This window comes from Elgaria multicarinata, chromosome 9 (genome assembly GCF_023053635.1).
Source record: "Elgaria multicarinata webbii isolate HBS135686 ecotype San Diego chromosome 9, rElgMul1.1.pri, whole genome shotgun sequence".
NCBI classification, from domain to species: Eukaryota; Metazoa; Chordata; class Lepidosauria; order Squamata; family Anguidae; genus Elgaria; species Elgaria multicarinata.
This window is the reverse complement of record NC_086179.1, coordinates 18,280,646-18,292,738: the sequence shown is the minus strand read 5'-3', so window position 1 is coordinate 18,292,738 and position 12,093 is coordinate 18,280,646. Positions and strand designations below refer to the sequence as shown.

At 46.3% G+C, this 12,093-nt stretch overlaps 1 protein-coding gene across 8 annotated transcripts in view; it reads left to right on the top strand.

The window, feature by feature from the left end:
* Positions 1-12,093, top strand: part of CALD1 (caldesmon 1) — a 240,770-nt gene that overhangs the window by 214,164 nt on the left and 14,513 nt on the right. For all 8 annotated transcript variants that reach the window (XM_063134845.1, XM_063134844.1, XM_063134843.1 and 5 more), the window contains one exon: positions 3,305-3,442. In XM_063134845.1, the coding sequence (XP_062990915.1) occupies positions 3,305-3,442 (138 nt within the window). The remainder of the gene's footprint in view (positions 1-3,304; positions 3,443-12,093) is intronic.

Genomic DNA, 12,093 nt, shown 5'->3' with positions numbered 1-12,093 from the left:
TGTGTGTCTCCTGCGCCATTTTCAGCTTTTAGTGCTAAAAATAAAACCTCAGACAACTGACTCTTTTGGGATATATCGACATTTTGTTAGGTTTTCCTGCTGTGTGCAGGCAAAGTTGCACTATAAAATGCCCACTAGGGGGCGCTGTCCCATTCAACTGCATTGAGGCTGTACAAGCCACATGGTCGCTGCTCTCTTTCTCGTGTAATTACAGCTCATTGCAGAAGCGGAAGAGAGGCAGGAAGCAGAGCCACGGTAAGGGAATGTGATTTCCCCCTGTCTGAAGGAGCTCTGTGTCTTCCCATTGCACTACAGTCCTTCCCCGTGGGTTTTTTTGACAGCCCCACCCCTCTTCCTGAGTCCCTGGCCACCTATGGATTCCCAGCGATTCTGCTGGAAAACAAAGTGTAGAGAGAGAATGAGCTTTGTTTCCCAGTAGAATTGCATTCTCTCCCCCAGTCATCAGAATAGCTGTTTGGTAGGCCGTGGGGAGCACGATTCTACAGAGAAAGAGGGTGTGCATTCCTCACATACCCAGTGTCTGCTGGGAAACAGCACAGGAGGAATGCGCGCCTCTGGGAATTCAGCTGTTGGTCACTTCTGGTAGCGACGTGCCCTTTTCTGATGTCAGGAGAAGCGTGTGGCCCATGTTGTTTCCAGGGGAGCCAGTGTGGCCCCTCAACCCACTGAAGTTGTCCATTCCTGATGTAGGACAACGTCGTTCATGAAGCGGTCTATGCTTTCCTTTGGATTGTTAAGCCATGAACAACACCGTCCTCTTCACGTTTACGCCACAGTCACTTATGCCCAGTTGGGCTTACTCCATCATCAAAGTGTCTATGATTGTACCCAAAGAACACATTTTATAGGACTGACTTTGTGAGCTGAATTCAGTAGGAGCTATCTTTGTGAGTGGATTTGGGCCTGCTGAACCCAGGCGTACAAAGGTCTTCACCCCTGGGTGAATTGGTTAGGCTGTTGGGTCTGGGGACTGCAAGCCCGGCTTCAAATCTCCACTCAGCCGTGAAGCTTGCTGGATTTTATTTCATTTATTTATTTTTTACTTACTACATTTTTATACTGCCCATCAGCCAAAGCTCTCTGGGCAGTGCACAGAGAGCAAGACATAAAACAAGTATGGATAAATTTAAAAACGTTAAAAGTTGAAAAAGCAATATAAAAGCCAGCTAGGCTAATAACCAGGGTAAGCCTGTGTGAAGGTATGTTTTCAGGAGGCATTTAAAAGATGTTATGTTTTCCACCTCCCGAACCACACAAGGGAGGGTTTTCCAGAGGGTGGGTGCAGCCTCAGAGAAGGCCCCGCTGCCGAGGTTCTTCATGCTCGAAGCAAACCGCAACTCTCAGCTTCATGCATTTTAAGAGGTTTTTGCAAGGGTGACCTCGGTAAGAACTGTAAATTTTAGATACCATTAGTTTAAATTTGATTTTAATGTCTATGGCCCTGGCACTTTTCCATAAAAAACTGTGTTCAAAGCAAGTTGCAATTCAGACACAACAAGAGTACAACAAAGTGATAAAGATTTCAATTTTAAACATTTCAGTGACAAAATATTTCCAATATCCATCAAAATAAACAGATCAATCTAACCCAGTATCAAAGCAGTAGCAATATTTTAGGTGATATGAACAATAATAATATCAGTTACCACCTAAAATACAAATGCAGCCAGGTAAATGATAAATGCAAACAGCAGATAATTAGCAAGTTGGTACTATTCTGTGAACCTAGAGACCCAACAAATCCCGCACACATACATGTCCCTGAATCCAACAAAGAAAAGCTGCAGGAGCTATACTAGAGTGGCCAGATACAAAAGACGGCAGGGCTCCTGCAGCTTTAACTGTTGTGATAAAGAGGGAATTCTATCAGGTACTTCATGCATACAAAAGGACACCTGCTGAAATTCCCTTTTCTATACAACTGTTAAAGATACAGGAGCCCTGTCCTCCTTTCCATATGGCCACCCTAATTTTAATAGAACAATCTGGTTTTGAATACAGCTCTTTAAACTGGAGGTATTTGCCTTTAAAACCGAGCGTCTAGCTCCTCAAATCCTACGCCTTTTAACGAAACGCATTCTGAAAAAAGATGCAACGAGTGACCACTATTCTTTGAACGCCTTTGGAGTAAAGGCACAAGGTGGGCTGTTTAATGTAGCCAGCTTTGCCCATGGACCTCTGAAGATACAATACAATTGAAGGCATCCCATTTGCTTCAGAGCAACTAGCTGGGCAGCCCCTAGATCGCAGGATGTGACATCAGAGCGACGCAGCCAGGACAGTGCGACACTTGAATAGCCGAGTCCCTTGCAACCAAGGCCCACCCTGAAAGAGCTGCACAAGTTGTTTTAGCTTTAGGAGCACATTTGGCCCAGAGTAAAAGCACAAAAGGAAATCAGTGTGGTTCTTTCAGACACTGTTCACACCTTAACTAAACTCCAGAGCTTTATAACTCCCTGGATGGGGTGCGCTTTGTTTACAGTTTACAGGCAGAGAGGGTTAAAGGTTATGGCTGAAAAAGCCCTGTGTGAGCAATAATTGTGAATATTCAGGAAGTCTTTTGCCCAGATTCACTGTTTTATTTATAGAAGCAGAACCTAAAGTGGCTTCATTCATTTTTTGCTAAGCTCTACGTACAGCCCTGTTTTTCATCTGTGGACCAGTCCCCCTGCCGTTCTTAGCCTTGTGGAACACGGTAATCAGGAATTCTGTTCTTTGGATTTCAGCTGGATATGGGGAACATAGGGGGAGAGCTGGGGAATTTGCCACGGGGAAGCAAGAGAGCGTGCAACTATACACGAAAACAGGAATCAACGCTCTTTTTTCACCAGGGAGACCCTTGTTGAACACAGTTCTTTGCTTTTCAATTTGAAAATTGCTCCGGTGCTGGGGAAGGGTGCTTCATGCTGGTTGGGGATGATGGGAGTTGTAATCCAACAAATTTGGAAGACGCCAATCAGTATTGGCCAATCGGTGCTGGCCACAGCCCTTCGTGCTGAGAGATGCTTACACAGGACTTTGGTCTGATCCGGCAGGGGCTCTTCTTACGTTCTCCTCTCTTATCGTACGTGTGGCAACAATGTGTGATATTATAGCGAGGGCAATTCCCAGAGTGGAGCGACTCCTGTCTGTCTGTTCTCTAAACGGTGACTGGGCCCAATCATCTGTATAACGGTTGCTGCTTGCTGCCACTCTTGAACGTTAGAGGATTGGGAAGCAGGGTTGAAAAACTGAAAACAAACGCTGAGCAACTCAATCATGTCACATTGTGACTTTTTGGCAGGAAGAAAAGAGGCGGCTGAAGGAGGAAATTGAGAGGAGAAGGGCGGAAGCGGCTGAGAAACGCCAGAAGATGCCAGAGGAAGCTGTGACCGATGAGAAGCCGTTTAAATGTTTCACCCCTAAGGGTTCCTCTCTCAAGGTAATGTTCCCTGGTGGGGTGCTGGTACCATGTGGGCAGCTGGTACCATGTGGGCTGTTGGTACTGTGTGGGCAGCTGGTACCATGTGGGCTGTTGGTACCGTGTGGGCAGCTGGTACCGTGTGGGCAGCTGGTACCGTGTGGGCTGCTGGTACCGTGTGGGCAGCTGGTACCGTGTGGGCTGCTGGTACCGTGTGGGCAGCTGGTACCATGTGGGCTGCTGGTACCATGTGGGCAGCTGGTACCGTGTGGGCAGCTGGTAGATGTGGGCTGCATCAAGCTCGTGATGGAATTTTATCTGGTTCTTGGTTGGCCAGACCATTTTAATCAAGGAGTGTTAAAAGTTAACACCCTATTTCACTTCTAAAGTATATGTAAAAGAGATTTACTATCATCATCATCAATAATAATAATAATAATAATAATAATAATGCTTATAATGCCTAAGTGCAGTACAAAAGTTTAAAACAACAACACAGGCCTTTCTTCAAGATTGCATTTCATTTTTGTTTTTGGATGTAATGCCCTGGTCATATCTGTCTTTTATTGTTAGGTGATGTTGTCTAGAGCCTGACCCACCATGAATAGGGTTGCCAGATTTTTGTGCATTTGGGTTCCTTTGCAAACCAGACATTTGGAAGGGGTGTGTGTGTCTTGCTAGCATGCAGATATGATGATGATGGGGGGGGGGGAGAAGAAGCTTTGCCTGCCAGATTTGTTGCACAGCCATAAAAGACACAGGAGTCCTTCCGGGAAGAAAATGGCAACCGTATCCATGAATTGCATGGCAATGTATGCTTCTAGCTACCAAATTACTGTGTAGAGAAGACTGGTGACTGAAAATACAGATGTTGGCATCCTTGGACTAGTTGGCTTATGGCTTGCATGGATAAGGAATGGGGGGATCATAGAATCATAGAGTCATAGAATAGCAGAGTTGGAATGGGCCTACAAGGCCATCGAGTCCAACCCCCTGCTCAGTGCAGGAATCCACCCTAAAGCATCCCGGACAGATGGTTGTCCAGCTGCCTCTTGAAGGCCTCTAGTGTGGGAGAGCCCACAACCTCCCTAGGTAACTGATTCCATTGTCGCACTGCTCTAACAGTCAGGAAGTTTTTCCTGATGTCCACCCGGAATCTGGCTTCCTTTAACTTGAGCCCGTTATTCCGTGTCCTGCACTCTGGGAGGATCAAGAAGAGATCCTGGCCCTCCTCTGCGTGACAACCTTTTAAGTATTTGAAGAGTGCTATCATGTCTCCCCTCAATCTTCTCTTCTCCAGGCTAAACATACCCAGTTCTTTCAGTCTCTCTTCATAGGGCTTTGTTTCCAGACCCCTGATCATCCTGGTTGCCCTCTTCTGAACACGCTCCAGCTTGTCCGCGTCCTTCTTGAATTGTGGAGCCCAGAACTGGATGCAATACTCTAGATGAGGCCTAACCAGGGCCGAATAGAGAGGAACCAGTACCTCACGTGATTTGGAAGCTATACTTCTATTAATGCAACCCAAAATAGCATTTGCCTTTCTTGGGTTGCAGGAAAACAGCCCAGCAGGAAAGCACATGCCTTGCATACAGAAGACCCTGCATTCAGTCCCCAACATCTCTAGCGATGAGAATGAAGTAGAAGGACCTCTGCTGGGGACTCTGGAGAGCCACTAGACGATAACAGACAATTAGCGGTTAGGTCGGGAACGGGGAGCCTGTAGCCCTTCAAATGTTGCTGAACTCTGCTGGCCTCCACCAGCATGGCGGATGATGGAAGTTGTAGAGCAACAACATCTGGAGAGTGATAGACTCCCTGCCTCTGGGCTAGTAGGAATAAATAGTCTGCCCAGGCATGAGACGGCTTGCGGTGACTCCCCACAAATTGCTGCCCCGAGACAACGGAGTGAAAACCCCGCTCCTGTGCTTTGCAAGGGGCTCTTGAAGGGATGGAACAGGGCCACGAACGCTGATCATTTATGGATTTCCTTGCAAGTGGTCTGGAAGTCCTGCTCTGCCCTGCTTCGTTCCCTTTCTTCTTAACCATATTTGCATTGGAGGCTGACGGGCATCCCAAGAGGATTGCACTCTCAATCATATTTAGAGTAGACCTATTGAAATCAATGGGACACTCAAGTCGGGACTAACTTAAGTCCCGTTGATTTCAGTGAATCTACCCTAAGTGTGGGTCATCTGGATCCCTCCAGTGCTTAAAAGCTTCCCAAGGGCAGATCATTCAAATACGGCCCTGCATGGGCCACGAAGAACCACTTACATCAATGGGAATTTTTGCCATTGGTTTTAATGGACCATGGACTGATCGCACGGTATCATTTTATACTGCCTAGGATGTAGAGAAGTAGGATGGAAAAAGAAACGAAAAGCCCAGGCTCAGTTTGGAATGTTGCTTCCTAATTTAGGGAAGGTAGAAGAGTTTCTGCTATCGACGTTAACCACCCTGCTTTCCATCTTGTTTTACAGATCTATTTTGTAATTCTGTTTACCGTATGTGACTTAATACGTCAAGTCGTGAGCATGCTGTGGCTTGCTTTGTGTGGTGACATCTGTTTCTAAGTCCTGTGCATAATTCTCTGCTGGGTTTGAGGCCTTTTCTACTGTTTTTTGTAGGCAAACTATCCCCTGCAAAAAATAGTGCCTGTAATATTGTATTTATTATTTCAACAGATAGATAGATAGATAGATAGATAGATAGATAGATAGATAGATAGATAGACAGATGGATCGCTTTTCTTATCCTGCTCTTCGGCTTACAAATTGAAATCAGGAACAATTCATACAATTAAAACGAAACAAAAATACCAGCGGGAGAAAAGGATACAAGCCAGATCAAAACATTATGTAAAAATGCAGCATCCAAAAGTCCTGGGCAAATATAAAGTTCTTTGACCTGATGCTGAAAAGGCGTGAGCTTCCTTGGGCAGAGTGTTCCAAACTTGGGGTGCCACCACTGAAAAGGCTGTCTCAATGATCACCCCTCAACTTCTCACTCTGAAAGCAAGTGCCCCTTAGTAGTCAGCGAGGCTCATGGGTTTAGTCTGCACTGATCATTCTAACGTGTTTGGGGGAGGATGGAGAGCCATTCAAAACACATGGGGAGGGAATCTACACGTCGTTGTGAGGGCGCTTGCATGCGCCCCCAGTGCGCCCCCACAACGACTGTGTAGACGGAGAAAGAAGAGACGGAGGAAGAGGTGGCGGTGGTGGCTGGGGAACCGGCCGCGTCCTTGCCGCCGCCGCCTCCCCGCCGGCCTCCTGCTGCCGGGGTAAGAGTGGCCTGGGTCGGAGAGCTCGGCTTCCGCTTCCTCCGAGCTCTCCGACCTGGGTGGTTCTTACCCCGGCAGCAGGAGGCCGGCGGGGAGGCGGCGGTGGCAAGGACGCGGCCGGTTCCCCAGCTGCCGCCTCCGCCGCCTCTTCCTCCGCCTCTTCTTTCTCTGTCTACACAGTCGTTGTGGGGGCGCACTGGGGGCGCATGCAAGCGCCCTCACAACGACGTGTAGATTCCCTCGGGGTTTGCTGTTCTTGTTCCCACCCTGGCCTCTTTCTGTTTACTGCACCTTCCTGATAGAGGAACATAGGAAGCTGCTTTCCACCGGCTTGGACTATTTGTCTTTCCAGCCCCGCATTGTCTGCTCTGGCTGTCAGCAGCTTGCCGGGAACTTTGGCAGAGGTCTTAGACACCACCTGATCACTTTTAACTGGAGAGGCCAGCAATTGCAGCCAACATCTTCTGCATGCAAAGCAAGTGCTTTATCACCCAGCCATGGTCCCTCCCCTCCTCTAGCTGGGTTCCCAAAATACATACATAATGCCTTCCACGCACAGCTTTAGGTGTGTCCAGTGCAGTGATTGCTTTATTATTTACTGCATTTTTATCCCGCTTTTCAAGCGATGATTATCTCCCAAAGTGGCTCACAACAATGAGAAGGGAGGGAGGGAAAGGCTCGGCCATCAAGCTAACAAACTAAAAAGACAAGGCACACAAGGAAAAGGGAGCGGAGGGAAAAGGAAGAGAAGAGAGATCCTATTTCAAGGCCAGAACCAGTTATAAGTGGGCATTTAGATGCACTTTGGGCCAGGCTCGTCACCTCTTGCTGTTGTCCTTGCTTGAACGGGTCCCTTGTTCCTTAGGTCAATGGACGGGTCCAAAGGGTTCTTTCCCCTTCCTTTTGCAGCCCCAGGGCAACTGTGAGTTGGAAATGCGTGTTCTTTCTGGCAGGGAGGTGAAAGCGAACTCCAGGCAGCTGCTTCTTCTCTGGCCAAGGGATGGGCAAGGCTGGTCTCCCGCCTTGGCTGGACGTTACACAGTGCAACGTTAGTGGTTGTTGCATAAAGTGTGGAGCGCCCTGATTCACTTCATGGCTACTTCCATGACAGCCCTTTGGGTCGCTCATTTCCTTTCCGGCCAGTGGCATTTGCCCAAGGGCTGGTGGCATTGCTTCTCCTTGAGCAGGAGCTGCTGGTTCTGTACATCACTGCCATGGGTCCAGGTTGGCGGCGATGGTACCGCTCTCTGCGTTTTCCTGTGGCCTCAGAGTCAGGACGGCCTCTTGCAGCAAAAGCAGAGCTGCTACAAGCTGCACACAAGGAGACCAGTAGATTCAGCTTTGTAAGGCGCAGAGGGGAAGGGGAGAGGTAGGGACACCCAGTCTGTGTGGTTGCTGTACACGTGGCTTGCATGTTTTTTTTTCTACCATCCACGTTGGAAACAGCTCATTTTTGAAGCAGCCCTAAGAGTGTTGAAAGAAGGAGGGAACTGAGTGATGATCTGCAGGGATTAGAAGAACCAGGGCTACTTGAAATCATAGAGGTTCCTCCGAAGTCCACTTTGAATCTTGGTTCTTCTTGTTCCCATTCTCATTTGCGACCTGTTTTTGTTCGAACTGGGAAAGTGCACATTTTTCTAAAGTTTTCCCCTTTCCCCCGTTGACCAAAGCATGTTTTAAAGTACACATTTTTTTTTAAAAAAAAATGCATTTTTTTGAATGCAGGCACAAGTTCAGGGACATGCATGCTTTTTCGGGAAAATGTGTTTGCATTCAGAGTAGAAAACAGGGTCTACTGATGATTTGTGAACGGAAATGAATTTCTTCTACATTCCTAAACGAACTGTTGCACACCTTATGCTGCTGTGTTGTACTGCCATCTTGTGGCTCTGAAAAGCAGTGCTGCACATTACTATTGTAGCCCTTAATAGGAATCAATCTACCCAGTTTATAGACCAAGAGGGCTTTTAGAAACTGTCGCTCTGCTTCCTACTTCTCTTTTGCATTTGAAACATGCTGAATTACACAGGAAGAGAGCAGCGACCACATGGCCTTATTATTATTATTATTATTATTATTATTATTATTATTATTATTATTTATTTATATAGCACCATCAATGTACATGGTGCTGTACAGAGTAAAACAGTAAATAGCAAGACCCTGCCACATAGGCTTACAATCTAATAAAATCATAGTAAAACAATAAGGAGGGGAAGAGAATGCAAACAGGTACAGGGTAGGGTAAGCAGGCACTGGGTAGGGTAAAACTAACAGTAGAAAGTAACAGTAGAAGTCTGCACAACATCAAGTTTTAAAAGCTTTAGGAAAAAGGCCTTTAATTTCAAACCTCCCAGCCCATATAGTTCAATGGGACAGCGCCCTCTAGTGGGTGTTTTATAGCGCAACTTCGACTGCAGTCAGGATCTCCCGACATATTTCAGAAGAATCGTTTTTCTGAGATTTATTTTTAAACAGGTTAACTGGGAAAAGGAGCGGGAGATGTGCAGGAGACTCATGTCATCATCAAAATGACCCACGAACTTCCTTGAGTGGTCAGTCACGAGCGTGCTACAACTCGCATGTTTAAAGACGACCCAGGTCTTGAGAATTCTGCAATCCCAACATTCTAATCCATGCAATAATTCAGGTGTCCCAGTTCTGTAAACTGACTATATTGTACTAGGGAATAAAATCCCTCTCCTCTGCCCCTTGCACATTCGCTTTGGCACAGAGAGCCAGGATTGTTTTTAAATCAGTACCCCATTACAACATCCCAAATGGGAAAGCATCATTTAATGTTGGTTTATTAATCAGGACATTAAGCCAGGCAGTTGAAGTGATGGGTTTGGACTCTAGGCCCAGGGGGTTCTTGGGAGAAGCACCCTGCAATGTGAGCAACTTTGTCTGGGTTCTGAGTGAACCGCCCAGAGAGCTCCGGCTATTGGGCGGTATAGAAATGTAATAAATAAATAAATAAATAATAATAATAATAATAATAATTTGCAGATTGCTACTGCTGCCTCAGCTTGGCCAGTTTGCGGTCATCTGGGTTCCCAGTTTGGCTGTACTGGTTATTCTCAGAGGGAGATTCCAAGGCCCCCTACTGCTCTTGTTACAGGACAATCAACAGTGCAGGATCAATGATCAATAATAGAGGATGCAGTGGAGGATGGTGACTCCAATGTCAGTGAGGCGATGAATCTATCCCAGAGGACCTTCTCTTCTGCCGCTCCCAGACTGTGGAATGGCCTGCCGGACGCGATTCGCCAACTTAACAGTCTTTCTGAATTTAAAAAAGCTACAAAGACTGATCTCTTCCGGCAGGCCTACCCAGTCGAATTTTAAGATTTCTGGCTGTTATGTAATAATGTATTACCGTATTTCTTCGATTGTAAGACGCCATCGATTGTAAGACACACGCTACTAATTTCAGTACCACCAACAGAAACAAAAAACCTAAGACACACCCGCGATTCTAAGACGCACCCCATTTTTAGAGATGTTTATATGGGGAAAAAAGTGTGTCTTAGAATGGAAGAAATAGGGTAGTTTTATATGTTTTTAATTGGTTTTATGTATTTTGTAGTATTTTTGTATCTGATGTTGTTCCTCGCCTCGATCCAGAGGGAGAGGTGGGTAAGAAATAAATAAATAAAATTATTATTATTATTATTATTAGTAGTAGTAGTAGCAGCAGTAGTAGTAGTAGTAATATTTCGGGTTTTAGACAGAACCAGTCAGAACACCAAAGCAGCTTTCCAAGGTGTGAAAGCATCTTGGCTAGCTGTTTTAGGGTTCTGACTGAAACCCAGATTTTCCGCCTCCACTGATTGGAGCCACCAGCCTCCCCTGCCAGGATGCTTAAAACACACGGCCAAAATGCCTTTCTTGGAAACAAACCCACAGCCGAATATCAAATAACCTTACTAACAAGTCTAGACATTTGTTGATGCTGTCAAGTCTCCATCAGCTCATAACTGCAACCTTAATAGACGTATCTTCGTTTTCCTAAAGAGATAGAGGTTGTGTTGATGCCTGTGAGATGGAGCAGTTCTAATAGCCACCCCAGGTGGCTTGATCTGTCCTCTAACAGAAACTTTCCAGCTTGATCTATAAGAACCTGACTTCCATTTTGAAACCTAAGCCTCCGTTTGAACTGAAGCAGGAGGTCACACAGCACATAGCGTAGCTGCTGGCCTGAGAATTGTTGGGCTAAAATCCCTGCGCTACGCAGCACAAGGGCCTCCTGGTTCAGGCGGCCCGACCTGACCCCGACACCTTGGCCATGGCAACGCGTTACAGACTCATCTCCAGGTTGCTCTCGGATCTGAACCATCTACCCGACTCTATTGCCCTTTTGGTTCCAGGCAAAGACCTTTTTTTTATTTTCCTGAATTTTTAGATGCAATTTAAATCCCGCTAGCTGCTTTTGCTGCTTTTAGCTCATTTTAATTTTGTATTTAAATTTTAATTGCTTTATTGGGAACAGAAGGATGGTATGAAATAATTATAATAAGCAAGCAAGCAAAATGTCAGGCAGACATTCTCCAAAGTGTGTGTGTGTGTGTGATTCTTTCTCTCTGTGTGTAATTCCTGTTCATTTCATCATTTCAAAGGTCTTGTGGGGAACTGCAGACCTTTTCTGGAAGCTTGTTGCATAAGTGAAGAAGCTTCCTGGTCTCTCCACACCCCCTCCCGTTTGTTTGACTTGGGTGCATCCAAATGAAGCTTTTATATCACCCTCCTTCATTCAAGTGATTTTACAGGGGATCTAGAGGTGACAACATCTTCTGCTTGTAACCCTCCCCTTTTTTCCCACTGCTTTGTCCATCTTTTTTCTTACTGCAGGAAATAGGTTAAGGAGAAAAAGACAGAATAGCTGTATGATATTCCAACTGATAGCGCTTGGAGCCCTCTGTCTGGAAGCACCCTTGGAATAGATGTTACTGGAGATGCACAGCAGATGCTAAATCAGCACCCCATGGGTTGGATCCAGTACTTACCTTCTGAAAGATGAAGGAACCTCCCGGGACAGGAAGGACTCCACTCCTGGAATGTCCCTCTGCCAGAATTTTTGGGGTCCCACCAACACCACAATTCACTCCAGTCGGCAGGGTCTCCTGAGCTCTGTGTAGCACTTTCAGGAAACTAGAGAGATTGCTGTGGGAAGAAAGGGCCAAGGAAGTCCACCTCTGCCAGCACTGTTGATCCAGCTTAAATCTGGCTCCAACTCCACTCCTCTGACTTCCTGTAGTAAACGTACAGGTTACGAAATGCATGACATCGGCTCAGTTCAGACAACATGTTTCTCTACGCAGTGGGAAAACTCCACTCAACGGTTGAGTTTGTAGGGGGTTCTCACCACACAACATGTTCTAACTCC